The following is a 23,066-nucleotide window of genomic DNA, read 5'->3' as shown; positions in this document are numbered from 1 at the left end:
GGAGAACTAGAAACTTACTTTAAAGAAAAAAATGAAAGCTTGGAGTCTCACATAGTCACATGATTCCAGGAGCTGGGGGCTTTAAGGAAAAAAAACAGACACACACACACACAACCCCCAAATATCACAAGACACAATAAAATTGCTACGGTTGGCAACACTGTGGGTCAACATCCAAAACACATCCTGCTAGCAGGAGAGTATCACTAAGCCTATGAAAAAACACACTCCTGAGCGACATAAGTTACACAGCTAGAAGCACTGGTGCGGATGACACTGTGTTGGTGGGAGACACTCTGCTGTCAACATAGCTACCGCCACTCATTGGGGATGGTTAATGATGCTGATGGGAGAGTTCTCTCCCATCGGCATGGGGCAGCCACACGGGAGACCTTACAGAGCACAGCTGCAGCGGTACAGCTGTGCCACTGTGAAGTCTCTAGTGTAGACATGGCCAAAGTGAAACTGATCATCATCATCTGTGTCAAGTGAAGAGCAGAAAGTTAACAAACAGCCTAAAGGTTGTAGAGGATAATAGATTCCCAATCCCCATTAAAATCTCATCTTGAAACAATCACACACAAACCAGATAGTGGGGACTTCTCTTCAAGAGTCACAAATCTTGAAGAGAAGGAGAGGGGCCCCAAAACAGCATTTGTTTTTAAGAGCATGCTTTTTGGGGGGAGGATCTGACTGATGATTTTTGAACTCATACAATTAATACCATATATGGTGAAAAGTGAATACACCTCTACCCCGATATAACGCGACCCGATATAACATGAATTCGGATATAACGCGGTAAAGCAGTGCTCCGGGGGGGGGCCTGCGTGCTCTGGCGGATCAAAGCAAGTTCAATATAACGTGGTTTCACCTATAACGAGGTAAGATTTTTTGGCTCCTGAGGACATCGTTATATCGAGGTAGAGGTGTAATTCATTTAGTTTTAACATACTGCAGGAGTTATACTGGTAACACCTCCTCAAAAAAATACCTGGGTGATGTTCATGCTGTTGGTCTCCTTTAAAATGCTAATAGGAATAGGCTTCAAAGATTTGTGTCAAGGATCCTTTTGAGTGGAAGGAGATACAGCGGGAATGATTCTCAGAGATGCAGAGACTTTAAGGTCAGAAGGGACCATCATGATCATCTAGATCAGGGGTCGGCAACCTTTCCAAAGTGGGGTCTTCATAAATCTTCATTTATTCACTCTAATTTAAGGTTTCACGTGCCGGTATCACATTTTAACGTTTTTAGAAGGTCTCTTTCTATAAGTCTATAATATATAACTAAACTATTGTTGTATGTAAAGCAAATAAGGCTTTTACAATGTTTAAGAAGCTTCATTTAAAATTAAATTTAAATGCAGAGCCCCCCGGACTGATGACCAGGACCCGGGCAGTGTGAGTGCCACTGAAAATCAGCTCGCGTGCCGCCTTTGGCACCCGTGCCATAGGTTGCCTACCCCTGATCTAGATTCCAGTCTGACCTCTTAAAGTCCCTTTACAGCACTCTGCACTACAAAGGGATTAAATTACATTTAAATACACTTCAAGGCTGCTTTACATTGCCAGAATGGTGTAAATAGTGCTTAGTCTACATGAGCATCAGGACCAATTACTCAAATTCTGCTCTCAGCTAAACCAGTATGAATCTGGAGCAACTCCATTGACTTCATTGATTTACTCCATTGATTTACAGTGGGTTATCTGGGAGCGGAATTTACCCTAATATCTACAGTGGTACAGTATTCCATATCTTTTCCATTCTGTCTACATTTTGTGGGCCAGCTAGTGTAAAATCGGTGTAGCTCCACTGAAGGTAATAGAACTAATCCGATTTACTTTTCCTGCCCAATGAGTACAATGACGCACTCTTATCCTCTCAGGCAGACTCCTTCCCACAGCCAGAGATAAGTGGGACTCTTAGAAGACAGGTGATGGAAAGATAACAGCCTTTATTTTGACTGCCTTCTGGCAGACAATGCATAAAACATTTCCAGGCAGAAGTGTTTCACTTACCATCTGCGTTGAGGATGCGTTTCTGGGGAAATGGTGCATTCTAGACGTAGCTAAATAATGTTGATAGTGCTGAGGAACTGGCCTGACCTGGAACTGGGCGTGCGTCAGTCCAGCATCAACACTAAGATCCCTGTAAGAATGAGACCAAAAATACATATATAAAGAAAAAACAAATCCAATCTTTCTTTTACCGGCCTCACTTTATTTCTAAGCCCCTATACGCTGCCAGTTACAATTCATAGTATGCTCTCACATGCCGTGCACGCAGTTCATTGGGTCCCATTCTCAGCTACAACGGTGCAAATCCAGAGCGATGCCACTGACATCGGTAGTTACTCCAGCTTTACAGCACGAACTAGGTCCGATTCTCCATGGTCTTGCTCTTTGTGCAAGTCACTTACACTTTGACAAGGTGTGTGTAAAGCGGTGGTAAGAGTCGTGATTTGCATATGTGCAAGGCAGTAGAGAAATAGGCCCACTGGCTTCATAGGTGGATGAATAAAAATTTAGTAGCCTTATTAGTCCTCCAGGATATGACGGGTAAGGCAATGTGAATCAACAGGTTCTGAACAGGCCAGATTTTGTTTTCGCTCATGCCAGTGTAAATCTGGAGTAATTCTACTGGCTATAGAATCTGCCCTTTCCACTTTATTTTTTTATTAATACTAATCATACTTCGCTTATATACTTTTAAAACATAGGAGATGCCTCATCCTCCTCTAAAATGCAATCACTTCCAATGTGAAACAAAGCATCGGTTTAACAGAGTACAGCAACAGTGGCACAGCGAGAGAAGAACTGAAACTACAAGGAGAATTTTAGGTAGGCAGAATAATACCAATCACCCAAATTGGAATTAAGCCAGAACACCGCTAGGACTTGGTCACATATGACTGTGGGAACAAGAGCTGGAATTCACATAATATTCAAAACTGGCCCAGCCCATAGAACAGAACCACCTAACAGATCACAGGGGAAATGGTCCAATGCTGACTCAGAGTCCCACCTACAATGCTTTCTGCAGCACTTGTGTAGTCACTGGAGATTTATCATCCCAGGGATAAACTCATCTATGATTGCTTGGCTTATGAGAGCACAGTGGTTCACAGCACAAAGTGAGATGGTACATACCTTACCCTAATCAGTCAGGTGCCCAAAGCCTCTGAACTGCAAAATTATTATTAAAAGAAAACAAAGACAAGGAAGCAATATATAGGAGGGGGAAAGGAATACATCTGAGGGGAACGGGGCAGAAAGTGGGCTGGAGTCATAAGGATAGAAGTTCATCAATTTTAAAGCCAGAAAAGACCATTAGACCATCTAGTCTGTTCATAGATTAGATGATCATCTAGTCAGACCTCTTGTGTGACACAGGCCAAAGAATTTAACCCAGCTACTCCTGTGTTGAGCTTAACCACTTGTGTTTGGCTAAAGCATCTCTTCCAGAAAGGCCTCTAATCTTGATCTGGAGACATCTAGAGATGGAGACTCCACCACTGTTGTAATCTCAGAAAAAAGATACAGTTTGTCTCAATGCATTTCTCACGCTTTCTCTAGACAGAAATTTATGATCTCCATAAGCCCTCCAGCGGGGATCCCTCCAGTGCACACACACAGACACAAACCTGTGAGTTAAACCGTGCTGGCAAACCCCACCCTCTTGATTCCTGGAGTCCAAGGGCAGAGAGCTAGCATGTTATCTCCATCAGTAATTCAATTAACAGATCCCTTGGCTCGCCAGCAAGAGAAATCTTGTAGCAAACAGTGCTTTGAATGTTGGTCACTTTATCAGAATGACAAAAGCAGGCACTCTAATAACCACTGTATTAGCACTTGCCAAAGTGAAGCTAATGAGAACGGAGGGATTGCCTTTTCATTCCATCCTCAAACTTCCTTTTCCTTAAGTGGAGGAAGAGAGCAGCTGGCACTGAGGCTCGTTATGAGCTATCAAAACATTTCTTCAAGTGACTGTGGAAGCTGCTTTCCCTCAGCAGCGGATGACAGACAGGAAGACACAGTCACTGTAGAAGTCTTTGGCAGCACTGCTGCTTGAAACATCCTGAGGGGAGGAGAGAACTCCAATGCCCATTCCTCTGGCCTATTCCTGCCCTTTGCTTGGTTGTACCATGCCTCCTGTCATGCGGGATCTCAAATGGAGCAGGGCTGCCAAGCCTCAGACCAGAAGAAGGCCCACAGAAGGATGCAAGGTCTTGCAGGAGGGAGACTGACATATGAGGAGAGATTTAAAAGCTGCCCCAGTAATACTTAGTATGGAAAAGATAAGATTAAGAATTCACAGAGAGAGAGGGAGGGAGAAGCAGTGTGATCCAGTTGTCTATTCGTGGCTCTACTGCTAGTTATTATGATAGACATACAGGTCTGTCGCATCTTACGCGCATTTAACGTGCGCGATTTCAGCTTTACACGGTTGGCAAAAACAAAACAAAAAAAGAGAAAAATAACAATTTAAATACCGTTTCTGTAGTGTGGGTGATTCCATCCGCCATTCAACTCAATGTAATTTTGACTATACGCGGTTTTCGCTTTACGCGCTAACCACAGAATGGAACCCCCGCGTAAGATGAGACAGACCTGTACATAATAGTGACATAGGTATGCATGATGCTATACAGAGAGAGTAACGACTCTTTGCTTTCAAGGACCTTATTATAATCTAGGGGCCCATTCCTACAATGGCATCTGCCCCAGAAGACCCCTGCATCGATGCCTAGCTCTACTGTAGCCATTGGAACTTGGGGTTGGTGCAGGAGGCTGTTTGCATGGATGTCTTTGCAGGATCAGGGTCTAAGAAGAGACCATTAAGCCTCTCCTGTCTGTGCATCTTGGGTTTTCCTACCTCCCTGTGGCTGTGGGCCCAACTGGCTAGGGGGCCTAGAAGTGTTGATGAGAACATCCGCTTTCATTTCTTTTAAAAACTAAGATCAATATTTTCAAATTTGGATGGCCAAAGTTAGGCACCCAAATCCAGACTTTGGCATCTACCTAAAAGTGGCTAGATTTTCAAAGGTGCTGAGCACCCACAGCTCCATTTAGGGTGAGAGAAAGTTGGGATATTTACGCCTCTGCAAACCAAATCACTATTATACAGGTGTCTAAATGTGCATTTTAGGTGCCTACCATCAGCCACTGATTTCTAATTCTTTTCCTTGAATAGAGTGCTTTGAAATGCACACCACTGGGTACTGATTGCTAGGGCTGAGAGGGCCAAGCAGCAGGGCTTTGCTCCTTCAACAGGAAGCTGAGAAAGTCAGCAGAGGCTCCATCTACACTATGAGCTCGCAGTGTGATTTCCTCGTTCGTGTACATGCACTTGCACTAGTGCTCATCGAGTTACTGTGAATATAAATAGCAAGGTAGCCACAGTAGCAGCAGCAGCAGCAGAGGGGCCGCACAGCTGAGCCACACAGAGTACATACCCACTGCTTTCATGTAGGTTTGTACTCGGCACAGCACAGCCAAGCCTCCGTTACCAGTGCTACCATGGCTACCCTGCTATTTATACTCACACTAACTCAAGGAGTGCTAGCCCAAGTCTGCAGACACCAGCAGGGAAATCACACCCCTCACTTGTAGCACAGAGCCTGAGCACAGCATGTGTGATGCATGGTCAGACAGGGTTAAACACGATGCAGGATGAATGACTCAAATTCAACCCTTAAAGACATATGGGGAGATAATGTTGGTGTTTTTGTGTATTTACATAGATATGGGTACAGGTTTCAGAGTGGTAGCCGAGTTCATCTGTATCAGCAAAAACAATGAGGAGTTCTTGTGGAACCTTAGAGACTAACAAATGTATTTGGGCATAAGCTGTCGTGGGCTAGAACCCACCGCATCAGATGCATGAAGTGAAAAATACAGGAGCAGGTATAAATACATGAAAGCTTATGCCCAAATAAATTTGTTAGTCTCTAAGGTGCCACAAGGACTCCTCCTTATATACAGGTAGTGGTTAACAATGTAATCAACAGTCCCTGTGTATGCTGTATTCTGTTAATTCAGAGCTAAAGGAACATCCTAGCATTTAAATGAACTGTAAACGTGGGATATCTCTGTATTCATCTCTCTTTGAAGTGTATAGCAAATCACCTGTGAATGGTGGAAAAACAGGCAATTGCCTTATGTTAATCTGTGTGAATAATGCTTAAAAAATGAGGGCTTATTGTTCCCCAGGGGACTCTAACGTATCAAAGAAGACCTGAACTGTATAAAAGATGCTTGGGTCCCAATCTTTTTTATCTCAGATCTGCTTGATGCTCAATGCAGGGGAAGTTTAAGCCACAAGATTGAGATCCCAGTGCTAACTGGACCGCCCTGAATATGATATTGGACATTGGACTATAATCTGTGGACTAAAATCTAAAAGAACTCTTTGCAACTATACAGCTTACCATCGCTGCTATGAATCTGAACCTCAAGTATTGAACTTGTCTGTATTTATATTGATCTTTTAACCATACTCTCTCTCTTTCTTTTTTAATACATTTTAGTTTAGTTGTTAAGAATTGTCTGTAAGCATGTGTTTGGGTAAGAACTGGAATATTCATTAACCTGGTTGGTAATGTGTCCGATCCTTTGGAATTGGTAGAATTTTGTATACGATGAAATAAGATTTTCATTAATCTTCATCATATCTGACTTGGGTAACTAGGTGCAGGCCTGAGGCTGGGTTCCTTTAAAGGAACTGTGTTTTGGACTTCTGAATAACCAGTAAGATATAACAGAAGCTGCTTAGTGCTGGCTTGGTAAATCTAAGTATTGGAATGTCCACCAGCTTTGGGGATTGTCTACCCCATTCTTTGCAGCCCACTCTAGTTGAGTGACCTCAGCTGGCTCCCCCCAGGATACCCGAGTCATAGCATGTATCCCAAAGAATCGTCTCACTAACCTTCCCTGAGCCCTTAGACCCACAGAGTGCATGGTGTTGTGACCATGCTGGAGAGGACTGAGTTACATGGAGAACAGTAAACAAATTGTTTCATGACAGGCCCACCCCAAGAGTGTTAAATCCCTTTCCCTCCCCCACTACACCAATTATAATGTAAATTACTCTAGTGCCTAGAGGCCCCAAATGAGGTCATGGCCCCACTCTGCTAGGAGCTGTACAAACACACACCGAGAAACAATCCCTGCCCCAAAGATCTCACAGTCAAAATAGATAAAACATGGCAAAAGAAACAGAGGCCCACCAAGGTGAAGTTAATTGTCTAAGGTTATACAGCGTGTGACTGGAAAAGTCAGATAGATGGGTATCCTATTCATATGACGAGGCATCCTCAAGTGCACGTCACGTGTCTGCACAATTACACAATGTACACATGCAACTGCAGCACTATAATTGCATCACCAAATTAACCACACAATTGTACACCTAACTTAAAAAAAAAAAAAATCACACCCACTACATGATGTTGCTTCTCAGGCAGGAGGATCTCAACTAACAGACCATATTGGATGTTTTCTGAGCATTTTGAAATGAATAAATATGACAAGCCAGCTGGGGAAAGCAAAAACAACCACCACCAACATAGCACAAGCCAGCACCAGCACAGCATTCTGCTGCATGGACATCATAGATTCACGTCTTATTGCAATGCCTGTAGGACTCATCTCACTTGGAAATAATAACTGAAGGATTAGAGCCAGGATAACAGGTTAGAGCAGACTCACTAACTGCATATTCAGAAGACAATTTGTGGGACAAAGGGATTGTTTTATGTTTTAATAAAGGTGTTGACTGCTGGAGATACCTGATCACTTTCAGCAATTCTACCCATCCTCTTTTCATGTAAAAATACACTCCCTTGCCTTCAAGTGAACGCAGTCTCCACTGATGTATTAATACGTTACAAGAATGTTTTTACATCTGTCACCGGGTAGACTAGTTAGTACAAGCACCCTGAGGGGAGATGAGTCACCCAAAGGTATATATACACACATACTATATGATTTCCTGACTGCCACTCCTTCAGTTTTATAAGATTATTGAACAACCAAGGCAAAAATAGGAAGTTAAGTGGTGCTTTATAATGAGCATAATTAACACCACACACACACACACAGAGCACTATTCCATCTAGAGAGAACCTAAAGCACTTGTCAGCGCATAGAAACTGGGCCAAATTCTGCTCTCATTGGTTTCAATAATGGGAATGCTCGAGAAAAAGAGACAGAAGAATCAGGCCATATTTATACTGAACTTCAAAGGTTCCAAAGTCACAAATTAGGAAATGCCAGAGTTCAGGTTGTCTATGCAACCTTAATTCGTCCCCCTTGTGCATATGCATTATGTTCCAGTCTTTAATTACATGACCACATGCTATTTTTTCTACAGCAGCCCCACCACATTCAGTGTGCAGACTGGACTGTGCTCATTTATTGAGCAGCTATTCAATAATTTGTTTTTCCCTCATCGTTCAATGTAGACACACGCCTTTTTCACTGCACACTATTCAAACCGTGTCCTGACAATGGAATGATTAATTTCCCAGTGGGCTTTTCTGTCATTCCCATTGCTACAGTAGCCGAGCACTTCACAAGTATTAATTTGTTTTCAGAACACCCTCGGGAGATGAGGGGTGCTATTATCCCCATTTTACAGATGGGGAACTGAGGTACAGAGAGATTAAAGTCAAAATTATCTACTAGTTTTGGGTGCTTAGCATTACACAGCTCTGTATCTGTTCCAAGCACAGCTCCCCTTGACTTCAGTTTTAGCTGTGAGTATTCAGCACTTCCACAAATCAGACCTCAGGCTCTTAAATTAGGAACCCAGAAAATGAGGAACACACAATTCCTGTGAAAAGTTTGGTTTAAATGAATTGCCTCCCACTGCACAATAACATGGTGACAGAGGCAAGGATAGAATCCAGCTCTCCTGGGCAGCATTCAACTGCCTTAACCAAGAGATCCTCCTTCCTCTTCCCTGCAGTCCCTGCCTCATCCACTACACACCTTCCAAGGCCGTAACAGATAGAATGCACCTGATCTTGTCTGATTTCAGAAGCTAAACTAATCCTGGGCCTGGCTAGTACTTGGATGAGAGACCACCTGGGAATCCCAGGTGGTATAGGCAGCTTTTCTTCTATTTCCGGTCATACGTCTGGGCAGAGTTCCTCTGGGCAGCATCCACTGACTCCCTGGATGCCTTTGAGGAGCAGTGGGTACTGTCTGGGGCTCTCTGCTCTCTGGATGCCGGAGTTTTGTCCTATGACCTGCACACCCACTCCTGTTTTTTTCATTTGCTGTCCCCTGCATTTACTTGTGGCCTGGGACCACTGGCCCCTCCTGCTCAGGTGGAGGGTGGCCTTTAGTCGTGGGCAAGCTTAGGCCTACAATCTCCCAGGCGCACAATAGATACACACCTTCCACCTGCTGCAACCAAAGTAACAGGGGTTCTACAGATAACAGCCTCATTCCCTACACAGCCCTGATTCATCCCCAGAGCATCACCCACCTGTGCACTGAATGAGGCAGGAGTCCTGCTGAATAAATAGTATGTGATCATATAACTAAAGACTGTCTCATAATGCTTATGCGCAAGGGGATACAATTAAGATGTGCAAGCTTAATTCTGGCATTTCCCAACTTTTGGGTGCCTGACTTTGCAACTTTCATAATGTGCCGCTGACATAGTTTTGTGTGTAATTTCCTTGGTTCTTAAAAAAAGGAAACAAACAAAAACAACAGAAATTCCATTATGTGCATTATATTGACACCCACACTCACTGAATTGCAGCCACTTCTGCAATGGAACGTGGCAGCTGTTTAACAGCACATGGCAACTTTAAACTACCATTTAGGAGCAGAAGTGAAGAATTTCTGGGCTAGATTCTCTAGCTCAATGTGCCGTAGCTCTGCTGGCCTCTATCCTTCCCACTCCATAGGCCCTCCAGTGCAGACCACGAAGAGAGGAATCCCAGTGGCCAGGACCCAATGCAGAAGGAAACTAGAGACCACTAGGACCGTCGAGAGCAGCCTCCAGTCTGCTCTAGTTTGACTAGAGACTAAGGCAGAGAATCAGGGTGTTGTAACTGGCTCCATGACAGTCTGCTGCACCCAGCATATACTATATGCAGCAGAAAATCTGACCCACTAGATGTAACTAAAACTGCAGGAGGCACATAGACAGGGAAATGTAATTACCGGAGCTGGGGCCTGGTTGGGCCTCTGGGGTTAACGCCCCTACTTGCTATACAAGTGCAAAGTTTTATCGTATTGTGAAAAGTGCCATGGGAACATTATTATTAATTTATTATAGCGAGTCAAAGTATAAACATTTTCCCATAATACCCAGGGGCCATGATCTTTAATGACCACAGTTGCTTATGGCTTTGGTATTATGCCTCATCCAAAACACCAGGGGAAATGAAAGACTTACCAGTCTGTGCCTTCAGCTAGATACCTGGGCTGGGGTCCCATGGGTTGAGGAGTTTGCAGTTGATGGCCGAAGTCAAAGCCTGGGTGTAACCGATGAGGTTGAACAGACATGCGCTCCTGAGTCCGCCTGCAGGGGTGAGGAGAAAGGCAAGTTTAGAGATGAGAAGGACATGGCCAAATGCTGTCAGAGGGGTGAGATATGGGCAGATTGCTAGGTAAAACATTGTGCACCTAGAGCTCCCTCACCAAACACATCTTCCTTCCTTCCTTCCTTCAAAACAGAGCGGGGGGAAGTTATTGCTCTTCTATGGAATTTTATTTTTATATCACACCCTAAGCACATAATAGTCAATACGGCAAGAAAACAGCAGCAATAGAAATGGTCACACTTTTAAGGGGTGACAGACAAGACACGTCAGGGATGAGAGGGAGAGCGGAGATGGGACTTGCCCAAGATCACATGGAAGGTCAGTGGCAGAGCCAGGAGCAGAATCCAGGTCACCTCAGTCCGTTTCCAGCACTTTATCCAGACTTACTCCGTTGACAAGCAAAAACAAAAGTATGTTATTTTTGAGCATCAGCACCACAAACAGCCTCAAAGCTGTAAGTCAAAAGATATACTTACTGGCTATGGGTAAGTCAATTGTAATCCAGAATCTGCAAACCTAATTCAGCACCCCGTTATAGCCTCTGTCTCCATCCTTGTCTCCACATTCACCTTACTAACCTGTTGTTATGAATGGGGTTCCACATGCGTCTCCACAAATGGTAACTAGGAGAAGAATTTGGCCCTGCCCCTGCAATTTAGCCAACAGGTAGTAGCAGCTGAGTGTGGCAGTTGGGCCAAGCAACCCACCATCTGTGCAGTCTCCTTCATACAGCCAATGAAACTGTGGCATGCAAATTAGCTGTAAATAGAGTTGCCAACTTTGGTTGGAGGTATTCCTGGAGGTTTCATCAGATGACACAATCTTTAATTAAAGATTAATCTCTAATTTCTGGAGAGGCCAGGAAAATCTGGAGGGTTGGCAGCCCTAAGTAAAGCTGGCGGTGATTGGTTGAGTTATCTCTGATATCACAGTGGTCTAGGACTCCAGGCAATGCATAGACACATGCCTCATTGTAGCTGTACATCACAGGGGTGGAGTTTGTAAAGTCAAAATGGCTGAACACTTAAAAATTGGACGGTAACAGACTGTGAATTCCAGTGACAATTCAACCTGGTGACAGTCTAAACAAAAGAGAGCTCTCAACCATGCTTGCAGCTGTATCCTTCACTTCACACTGACTCTGATGTTCTAGGCTTCGGAATAACAATCCTGGAATTTCATGATATTGCTTCTCTTGCTGATATGCCAGAATAGCCCCCAGCTTGCTCTCCTTTAGTTGTTTTGTCTTTGCAGCGCTAAGAGAAGGAGGAGGTAGAACAAGCTGTGTCTAAGGGCTGCTCTACTCACAGCTCTTGACTACTTGAACTGCATCCGCACTATGAGGTTGCTCTGATTTAACAATATCCATTTCTAAACTGATATAGTTAGAGAGAGACAAAACCTGTGTGTAAACAAGACCTGAAGTACACAGATGAGGATCTGAACATACAAAGGGTCACACCTGTGTGCTCAGTTGTTATGTAGTCAAACTCCCAGTGATGTTGATGACGGGGGTGCGGTACTACTACACTGCATACACTGATACTGATGGCAGTTTGCCTGAGCAAAGATGGAGTAAATCTAAGTAAAGAACTCTAGATATGGCCCAAATGGAGTTAATCTGCTGAGTAAAGAGGTTCCATTTTTCACAGAGTCACAATAGAACCCACACGCTGCAAGACATAAACCAGATTCTCCTTATTAAGGGTCGGAAAGAAACTTTCTCTGTAAACAGGCTATTCCACAGCTGCCAGCAACAGAGATTCTTGCAGCTTCCTCTGGTACTGGCTGTTTCCCTGAACAGGATGCTGGACTGGATGAGCATTTCTTGACCTTTTCCATACTGGGACCGTCTGAGAACTCCCTCCCATATAGCTGGCATCACTCATGTAACATTGTGAGAAAGGCACAGAGGTTGTGAACCTATTACCTGATTTGTGAATCCCTCAGGAGCCCATGACCACAAAGTCAACAACTCATTGACTAGATGTACCACTGATGTGATCGTCTGAGGACATTTTTATGTAGAACTGCACAGTATGGTTTCAGAAGAGTGCAGTGTACAACTAAGTAATAAACATATCATCATTACCCTAGCCACAAATATATTTGCTACTAATCATTAAACCCACTTAAAGAACTGACCCATGCAAAACAAAACAAACACAAGAAGAGTATAAGAAAACACCTTTAACAAGGAAAACACATGAAAAGCAGGAACCTTCACTTTGCAGCAATCCTTCCAAACACAGCATTATTGCAAAGTTTCATGCTTTAATCCTCGATCCATTAATATAACCCACAAATGGTTTCCATATGTTTTCAAATAGGTCTCCCCATCCTATATTTTATACAAACCACTCTCTCAAGAAATGCAGGCAGGGTAAGGCCTGACATCGGTTTCCATCTCTGTTGAGTTAAAATTATTCTCTTTGCAGCCATCTGTCCAGTGTGAAGCCAAGTTGCCTTCCTTGACAAAATGTTCTTCAAATCAGAAGCATCATTTACTCTGCATTCAGCTGGATTATAGCATCAAGTCTGCATCCAGAATGATGATCCTCTGCCTTCCCATAATATGCACATATAAGTGAACAGACCCAGAATATGTGATAAAGTCTCCTATATGCTTGTGAAACCTCCAGCAAACATTTATATATCTCATACAAACTCCCCATTTTCTCTGTTGCCCAGTATAGATTATGTACAGTTTTAAAACTGTCATCCTGATTCTCCTGCTATTTACACCAGTACTTCCAATGACTTCAGGTGAGTTACGCTAGTGTGAGAGACTCTGTCTTAGTACTTTTAAATGCATGTCCCCAACTAGTCTTATAATTAAGAAGCCAAATGTTGTCCCCATTACCTTTGTGTAACTTTCACCTATTCTGATCTCCCATGTGCTTTTAGGACCCACCACTAAACGTACACATATATGTATATATTTTATATCCTTAATGAGTTTCCTTCATGCATCTGAGTTTTCTGAGCTTTATGGGCACATCAGTCAGGTGTTTTCTGTAAGGAATCACGCAGTGATTTTTTCATACATAATCACAACTGTGAACTCCACTCTTACTGGAACAGCTACATTTCCCATTCTATCTAGGTCAGAGGTGGGCAAACTATGGCCCGCGGGACACTCCTGCCTGGCCCCTGAGCTCCTCGCCCCCGGCCTCTTCCCTGCTGCTCCCCCTCCCCCGCAGCCTCAGCTCGCTCCGCCGTCAGCACAATGCTCTGGGCGGTGGGGCTGTGAGCTCCTGGGGCAGCGCTGCTGCAGAGCCCGGCCTGACCCGGTGCTCTGTGCTGCGCAGTGACAACGGCATGGCTGGCTCCAGCCGGGCAGCACGGCTGTAGTGCCACCAGCCACTGGTGCTCCAAGCAGCGCAGTAAGGAGACAGGGGTGGGGTTGGGTAGAGAGCAGGAGAGTTTGTGGGGGGTGGTCAGGCGGCAGGGATGTGGATAGGGGTCAGGGCGGTCCGAGGGCGGGGAACAGGGGGGTTGAATGGAGACAGGGGCCCCGGGGGGGCAGTCAGGAAGGAGAAGGGGTTGGATGGGGCGGCAGGGGGTAGTCAGGGGCAGGGGTTCTGGAGACGGTCAGGAGACATGGAGCGGGGGGGTGGATGGGACAGTGGTCCCGGGGGAGCCATCAGGGACTGGGGGGGTTGAATGGGGGCAGGGCAGTCAGGAAGGAGACGGGGTTGGATGGGGTGGCAGGGAGCAGGGGTTCTGGGGACAGTCAGGGGACAGGGAGCAGGGGGGGTGGATGAGGCAGGAGTCCCGGGGGGGCCATCAGGGAATGGGGGGGTTGGATGGGGCAGGAGTCCCGGGGGGGGGCAGATAGGGGGTGAGGGCCGGTTCACGACACCCTCCCCTACCCAGCCCTCCATACAATTTCCAAAACCCGAGGCAGCCCTCAGGCTGAAAAGTTTGCCCGTCCCAATCTAGGTGGTTGTACTGTGGATCCCCATGCAATTGCATAGGTGCAACAGAAGTTGAAAATCTGCTCTGCAGACTCTCTTCCTCTTGACCCTAAAAGACCACAGCTTTGGTGCCGGCTGAATCTATGGCACAGGCAGTTCGAAACCAAATGTCATAGGAAGTGAGTGAAAGACGAGGCCCCAGGATATCATTTGTTCAGAACCACTTTTCAGACCCTAAGAGGACAGGGGCATCCCTCCATTCTAACCTCGGAAGGTCTCATGGACTTGTGCATCTGAAAATCAGGCCAGGGATATTTATCCCCTCCAGCAGGTCAGGTGTGTGTAGAATGTCCTTTGACATCCAACAAGTCAACTTTGACATCAACTTTGTTTTACTGCGCTCCACGAACAGGACATGGAGCCAAACTCAGCCCTGATTTAAATGTGTGTGAGCCCCATTGACGACACTGAGTGTCAGCCCCATCTACCCTAGGGTTGAGCTTGTATTGTCATGTCTCAAATGTAAGAAGAGACACCGCCCTTGAGAGCCATGGGCTGGCTGGGGTGGGTTAGTTCATGGCTTGCAGCTGACTGCCTGATTTCTTGGTGGAAATGTCACTCACCTGGGATGAGGCATGAGCCTGCGGTGCTGGGCCTCGAGGAGCTGCTGCTGGAGGAGGTATTGCTGGTGTAGCGCCTGAGGTAGGAAGGAGGGTCCTGTCACATCCTGAAACGGCAGGGCTGGCAGAGGTGGTAGGGGCTGGTGTAACGGGCCGTTATGCTGGTGAGCTGTCGCCATGTGAGGGTTCAGCCCTGGCTGTGGCTGGACAGGGTGAGGGAGCGGGAAGTCAGCTGAGATCTGAGGTTGGGGGCCCAGATGGAAGTGCCGGCAGGAGGTAGCATGAGGGTGCTGAGACCTTTGAAAAGGAGCACCTGCAAAAGAAAAGCAAGTCTGTCAGAGAGGTATGCAAATAACCACCACAAAGGCTATGCAATAGGACTTCCTCTAGAATACCCCATCAGGAACAAAGCCTCATAGATGTCTTCCATCTCTTCGAATTAATGATCAAAGTCATCTGTATGCCCGTTACCACATTTCCAAACACGCCTCCACAAAAGCCAGCAGTTGCATTACGTGTGCACAAGCTGGGTAGCTGCATTAAACCGGACATGAAATCTTTAAAGCATATAAACCTTCCTGCTTTCGCACACAAGCCAGCCACAAACTCCCAGGAGTGAGGAAGAAATGTTACATGTCCCCCAATGCCATTATTGTCCAGGGTGGAAGCTTTACACTTTTTTCTGAAGCCTCTTGCATTGGCTGCTAGCTGAGACAAGATCCTGGATTACATGGGCCAGTGGGCTGATTGAGCACATAAATACCTATTTCCTTAGAACTTTTGCATTCATAACAGCTGCCATCTTGGCTGGCATACTAGGAATTGAACATGCATGCTGCACACCCACTGAAAAAACATCCGCATGTAGGAAATTAAAAGACAGCAATATCATCATACAAACTACTTATTCTTAGTATGTATCGTACTACAAGATGAGTGTTTGTAATAAACCTCAGAGGTTTATTAGAATAAATCTTCCGGTACAGATCAAAGCCGAAAATGTGGAATCTCTTATCCTCTAAGCCTAAGGCCATCTCTTTTGTTCGGCCCAAGTGAAACCTTATACCGACGACATCCAGCTTTGTTTGTTTCATCTTGGGAGGCCTGGTTCTCATATAGCCTTTCAGTAACATCTGCAAGATCTTTCATAAACTAACAATAAACCAGGTGCTACCTGCTAGAGGCCCATGTCCCTCTCATTCAGACAGACCCCACGAGTTCAATTCTCTTGTCTACCACAGACTTCGCTGTGATGTTGCACTCTATATGATGTTATGAAAACATGCTGATGAGTGTGAATATAATGTAACTAAAATATGCTTCATGCAAAAGGTCTCTTGTAAGGTATCATTACAAAGCTTATAATCGACTGTGTGTGATCATCCTATTTGTATAAATGTATCACTCTTGTATCTGAAACTAGAAATATGAAATATAACTGAGGGCCTATTGTAGTTATGCAAAGTGTGGGCCATTAATGGTGGTTTGGAATCTTGATGGCTCTCATCAACCAGGACAATTGACTGTGGATGGCTCTGTTTGCTTGCAGGCCTTCCTGTGAGTTAGGCTGGAAGAAATGAAGGTTTGGGGTGTCTCACAGGACGTGTGACCATGTCACCTTGTACTGAAATCCATCTTAAACCTGGTGCTTTTCCATTTAGAACGAGGGGTGGGGACCCAGGGAGACAAAAGATTCCTTGTGCCAAAGCTATATAAGGGTGTGGAACAGAACAAAGGGGACTGCAATCATGAGCAATCCCCTAGCTACCACCTGAGCTGGACCAGGGGCTGTACCGGGAAAAGGATTGTGCCCAGACTAGGAAGGCGTCCAGTCTGTGACAGACGTTTATTGAAATAACTGAGGGTGAGGTTTTATCTGTATTCAGTTTTCTTACTGTATTAGGCATAGACTTGCATGTTTTATTTTATTTTGCTTGGTGACTTACTTTGTTCTGTCTGTTATTACTTGGAATCACTTAAATCCTACTTTTTGTATTTAATAAAATCACTTTTTACTTATTAATTAACCCAGAGTATGTATCAATACCAGGGAGGGGGGAGCAAACAAGTGTGCATATCTATCAGTGTTATAGAGGACGAACAATTTATGAGTTTATCCCGTATAAGCTTTATACAGGGTAAAATGGATTTATTTGGGGTTTGGACCCCCTTGGGAGCTGGGCATCTGAGTGTTAGAGACAGGAACACGTCTGTCAGCTGTTTTCAGTTAAGCCTGCAGTGTTTAGGGGATACACTGGGTCTGGGTTTGCAGCAGGCTAGCGTGTCTGGCTCAAAGCAGGCAGGGCACTGAAGTCCCAAGCTGCCAGGGGAAACAGGCTCAGGGGTAGTCTCAGCACATCAGTTCGCAGTTCCCAAGGGGTTTTCTGTGATCCAAGCGGTCACAGTATCTTACCTTGAGCAAGTGACTCAGAGCCAGTCGACCTGGGATGTTAGTGCACAGCAAGCCAGAGTGTTAATCTACAGTGCCCTGGCTGTCGCCAAAGGGGAGTAGGTCAGAATTCACTACACAACCGTTAGCACCACATAGGACATTGCTGCATGGCAAACTAGTGCACGGTAAATTCATGCTCTGGTTTGCCTCACACTGAAGTTCCATGTGGGACAAGCCCTAAGTTTCTCTTTGTCTCAGTCCCCATCTGTAAAATGGGGATAATAGCATTTCCCTACCAGTGGTTTTGTCAGCATCAGCGCATTAAATATTGTGAGATGCTCAGACACTACTGTACTGGGGGCCTTATAAGTATCAGAGACAAAAAATAATCATTTGCACTTCTGTGGTGCTTTCCTTTAGAGTGTCTCAAACATTACATGAATCTGGCCTCACAACACCCCTGTGTAGGTAGGTGGTATTATCCCTGTTGCCAACTCTTACGAATCTCGTGATATTTCGTGCTTTTCTGTTGTGGCGTAGTGATGTAAAAAGAAGTGGGTAAGCTGAACTTCAAATGAGACATGGGTTAAAACTCTGTTTACCCAAATTTTCCCCTCAATCCCATGACTGTTTTTGTCAAGACCTGGCTCCTGGAGTCAAGTTATTTCACGAAAATCTCATCTAAAAACCTTCAGAATGTGACTCAACTACACCCAAAAGGCTCAGCACCCAAAAAGGAAAGAAAAAGAACCCCAGATTTATTATTATAGACAGGTAAAATGAGGCATATAGAAGTTAAGTGACTTGCCCAGGGCCACACAGAACCTACTGGCAGAGCCACAGTTAGGACCGAGGTAATGAATCGGCATCCCTTTGGCAAAAGGGTCCGTTACGAATTAAGGGCGCGCAGCACCTCACTAAAATTCTTTACAACTCTCCACTCTAACTTTTCTCCCATATCAAGACAGATTTCACTATGCGCCACACTGAGACTGGCCCTTACATGGCTGCATAGTGATTGCACACAGAGCCCCAGCCCCGCCCCCATCCCCCATCTGCATACACCAGGCAATACAGTCCCTGTGATCAGTAGAGCACAGGGATCTCTCTGTCTGTGACCCCTTGGGGGTGCAGAAAGGTCTGAAAGTGGGGCTGTGGTTGATAGTGTAATATACTGCTCCATCTGATGGAATGTATCAGTGAGCACAGTGCGCTGGGCGCTCTAGGAGAAATTCTGCTCCCTGAGGCACAGCATTCCTTCAAGAACTCCCTCTAGGATGGTGCATCTCCAAAACACGCTCAATATGGGGCCAGGCATAAAATGCACCATTGACCACTGGATCAAGATCACTTCTTACCGCAAGTCATTAGCATCAGACACTCCACCACCAGCCATCCACACCCCATTTGTGCGTGAAATAGGACTGCTTCTCAAGAGGCATTTAAATAAATAGACACCCCCTCATCTCTTGAAAAATACAATCACCATTCTTTCTGGACAAAACTCTCCTTTCAGAACTCCTCTGAGAGACAGTCAGTTAATCTACTTCCTACAGCACGCAGCCTGGTGACAGACAGCATGCCATACAGCACACACATTGGAGACAAGTGGAGGTTGCTTTCGAATGCTTTGTTCATTATACACTTACTGTATATTGGACTGCACAAAACATAACCCTGCAACTAGAACAATGCTCACAATGAAGCCAAAAAACACAGGGAAATTTACCAAAGTTGAAGTTTTCTTAGAAACTCAAATCTCTGACCAGGTTTGGAAGCCGCTTGAGAGAAGCAGGGTCCAGTCTGGAGTGAACTTGGGACGATGTTATGGTCTCGAACTGGAAGTGTATTATTTATTGTACTGGGTGCCGACAATTAGCATGATGCTTTGAATACACAGTAAAGTTCAGCCTAATGTGCAAAGCTGAGAAGTGGCTCCAAACTCCCCTAGAAAGCAGGCTGTGTTTTGGGGCCATCTCAGACAAAGGCAAAGCAGTTTGGCCACCTATTCATTAGGGTGCCTCTAGAAGTCAGAAGAGGTTGAAAAATTATACAGAGGATATATTTGAAATTTGTGGTTTTGCATGAATTTGTCCTGAAACCAAGCAACAAGCTGGTGATTTCTAGTGGAGAGGAAGGCCATAAACACAGGCCGATTGAAACTAAGGGGACGTCTACACTCAGAGCTGGGATTGTGATTCCCAGCATGTGTAGACACACTAGTGAGACCTCTCTGCAAGCTAGTACACTAAAAGTAGGAGTGTAACTGGGGAAGCATGGTCAGCAGGTGAGCAGCAAAGCTAGCTTCTCCGATAACAAACCTGCCTGAACACCATGGGTACTCGGCACTCGCTGCTTCCTGTGCTCCCGAGGCTACACAAATACTCTAGTATGCTAGCTCCAAACAGAGACATACCCTAAAACAACTGATTGAACACACAAACCGCCAACTTTTGAACAATTCCATGAATAACCCGATCATACACAGATTCTGATGAGCTCACTCACTGGAAATGAAGACATTCACACATTGGGAGTCTAATGATTCTGGATGATTTGTCCACAACTTGGGGGCTCCGTTACAAAAGTTTCACAATTTTCTGCTCTGGGGCAGAATATTACACTATGCATTTTCATCTCTGATGAAGATACTCTCCATTAGACCTGGGCCAATATTGGCTAGCTGCATGTGGGAACATTCGTTAAGATAAGCCACAAACTTGCTTTGATGGAATTCGTGACATTTTTTGTATTCCTTTCCTACAAGTGTGGTTGTGAGAATGTCTCAGGAAAGACAGGAACTTTGTGAAATACATCTGCAGGCCTGCGGTTTCAACGGAAGTCTTAGCCATCTTGAAATCTCTGTCACCTCTCTCTTTCTGTTGTGGTCATCCAGACAGAAGCAAAAACAATACCAGAACGCAACTGACCAACCACACATCACAAAGAGCAAATAGTTGCTGAAAATCACACAGGATGAAATCTGTTAATTAGGGTAAACCCATAGTACCTCCGCTGACATCAATGGAACAGAATTATCCTGGATTTACCCCGATGTAACTGAGATCAGAATCTGGCCTTGCAGTACCATTCCTTTACTGAATTTAACGGAAGATTTCTCAGGGTAAAGTGCACAGGATCAAGCCCGATGGTATTTACTCCAGTAACATTTATTCTTTTCTTTTTGCTCAGCCCATATTTCAGTCCCAGGTCAGATTTGCATTGGAACATAAAGTCACTGCCCATGAGAGATTCTGGGTCAAATGAGAACTTGATCCATTTATTTCAACAGTCCTTTGTTTAGACAGTAATATCTGGCACAGCAGAGAGAAATCCATAATTAAAGATCTGTCCAGAGACACCACACTGGCTCAGTGTTTTTGCTCCCTGTAATGATGGCCAGGGTGCCATTTTCACTTTCCAGAGCAGCTCTTGAGTTTGTAGGACATTTCTAAGGCAAAGATGATTACGCTGGAAATGTGCACATCACATTCAAAAGCCACTAATTGCATCCTTCCTGTGCCATGCTCTGCATAACCTGCCTGCAGCAGGAATTTGCAAAAAGGAAATGTAGTTCTAGGATTAAAGAGGGGAGATGGAGATTCAGATACTCCCTTTGTCAAGTCACAGAGGGCCTCAAGCTTCTATCTCCATGTGAACGGGAGATCTGAGCCCCTGACTAGACCAACCACAATTGACTTTATTTTTCCATTAATACACTTTGATCTCCTGACAGGTAAGGAGAGAGCTTACCAGTGAGAAACTGACAAGCTCATAGCCTAAAGGACTGGTCTCTGCATTAATACACCTCTGCCTCGATAGAACGCTGTCCTCGGGAGCCAAAAAATCTTACTGCGTTATAGGTGAAACCGCGTTATATCGAACTTGGTTTGATCCACCGGAGTGCGCAGCCCCACCCCCCCGGAGCGCTGCTTTACCGTGTTATATCCGAATTTGTGTTATATCGGGTCGTGTTATATTGGGGTAGAGGTGTGTAGCTGCTTTCTTAGGATCTGCTCCAAAGCCAATTGAAGTCCATTGAAAGACTCCCACTGACTTCAACGGCCTTTGGATCAGATCCTTATTCTCTACTCTCCAGACGAACTGGGAAAGAGAGCGTGTTAGCATGGTAACGTGCACACATAGACCACCGAGTGATGAAGCGCTGCTGCTGTTCCTGCTGAGGGCTTTTGACCCCAAGCAAATCTGGAAAAACAGCTCATGCCCCTCCTTTCTCTACCAGCGAGGTGGATTCAAAAGCCACCGGGGCAACCCCTCAATGTGTCCAGTTTATTTATGTGCCTCCTTAAATGGGAACGTCTAGCTCTTCCCTGAGGTTCCGGATTATTAACGATGTATTTGTGCTCTCTCTGTCTGTCGCTCTCTCTCAATAGCCATTTTCCCCTTTTGCCGCTTACCTGTACTTTTCCATCAGACTATGATATTTAAATAGTAACTTGAAGGGATATTGGATCAGCAGCCCAGAGAGGGACCCTACTGAAAACAATACCCAGCTGCTGTGTCAGCGGAGGAGATAACATATCACAACTCAGCCAGAGAAACCAGTTCCCACTTAGCGGATAAAGGCTGAGCACCAGGAGGATCAGCAATCTCAGGGGCTAGGCTTGCATAAAATTCTCCTGACGGTATGTCGCTGGGCAGCATAATGGTTTGACTCTCTATCTTCTCCCCTTCATTTCCTGGCTTTCCCTTTGTGATTGATCACATTCAGTCTCCCTGTCATTCTGCACCGACTCAGTGCTCGTCACAAAGTCCTCAATGTGTCCTACCTAACCCTTTCCAACATCAGATGGCAGGCCACAGCCTGCGCTGGGTTACGCCTGTGTGACTGCATGGAAGACAAGGTGGCGATTTCGCCCTGTGCTAGCTCTGCTGATGCAGAATGGACCAAACACAAAGGTTTGGGATGGCTCAGGAACGTTGCCCTGCGTCTAACTGCTCATCCAAATGATTAACAGAGAAGAAGGATAGTCCAGTGGTTAGAGCAGTAGCCTAAGGCTTGTCTAAGCAAACAGTCAGTTTGCAGCAAGCTGGGGTGTCACTCTACCCTGCACTAGCGTGTCCTGCATTAAGTGTCTGTCTGGTTTCTGCTGCCACACACCAAAAGTTTCCTAGGGTGCTTTGAGCTACCCCATTTCAAAGCAGGGCAGAGCAAAGGGCACTAGGGAATTTGTTGTGCATGGCAGCATGGTTCACACAGACACTTGATGCGGGGCACGCCAGTGCGGGGTAGATTGACACCCCAGCTTGCAGCCAACTGAGGCCTAGTCTGCACTTAAAAGTTAGGTGACTATAGCTCTGGCAGTCAGGGGTGTGAACATTATCTGAGCACCTCACAAGCTTCAGTGTGAGTAGTGGGGGCCATGTAGAAACCTATGGCAGACAGCTGGAAAGGGGGTAGGGGAGAAATCACACCAGAGCAGATTTTCTTACTTCCAGATGGACTGGAAGCACCAGGCCACTTGGGATTGGGGATGGGGTATTGGGTCCTCCCCTTTTATTTAATCTGAAAAACAAAAGAGGTGTCAGGTAGCCTTACAAAA

The 23,066-nt window shown here is 45.3% G+C and overlaps 1 protein-coding gene across 4 annotated transcripts in view; it reads right to left on the bottom strand.

Moving 5' to 3' along the window:
* Positions 1-23,066, bottom strand: part of RNF165 (ring finger protein 165) — a 136,573-nt gene that overhangs the window by 61,675 nt on the left and 51,832 nt on the right. For all 4 annotated transcript variants that reach the window (XM_039545024.1, XM_039545023.1, XM_039545021.1 and 1 more), the window contains exons 2-4: positions 15,114-15,423; positions 10,423-10,548; positions 2,022-2,151 (exon numbers count right to left, since the gene is read on the bottom strand). In XM_039545024.1, the coding sequence (XP_039400958.1) occupies positions 2,022-2,151; positions 10,423-10,548; positions 15,114-15,289 (432 nt within the window). In that variant the 5' untranslated portion in view covers positions 15,290-15,423. The remainder of the gene's footprint in view (positions 1-2,021; positions 2,152-10,422; positions 10,549-15,113; positions 15,424-23,066) is intronic.

This window comes from Mauremys reevesii, linkage group 6 (genome assembly GCF_016161935.1).
Source record: "Mauremys reevesii isolate NIE-2019 linkage group 6, ASM1616193v1, whole genome shotgun sequence".
In the NCBI taxonomy this organism is placed as follows: domain Eukaryota; kingdom Metazoa; phylum Chordata; order Testudines; family Geoemydidae; genus Mauremys; species Mauremys reevesii.
This window is presented reverse-complemented; position numbering and strand designations above follow the sequence as displayed.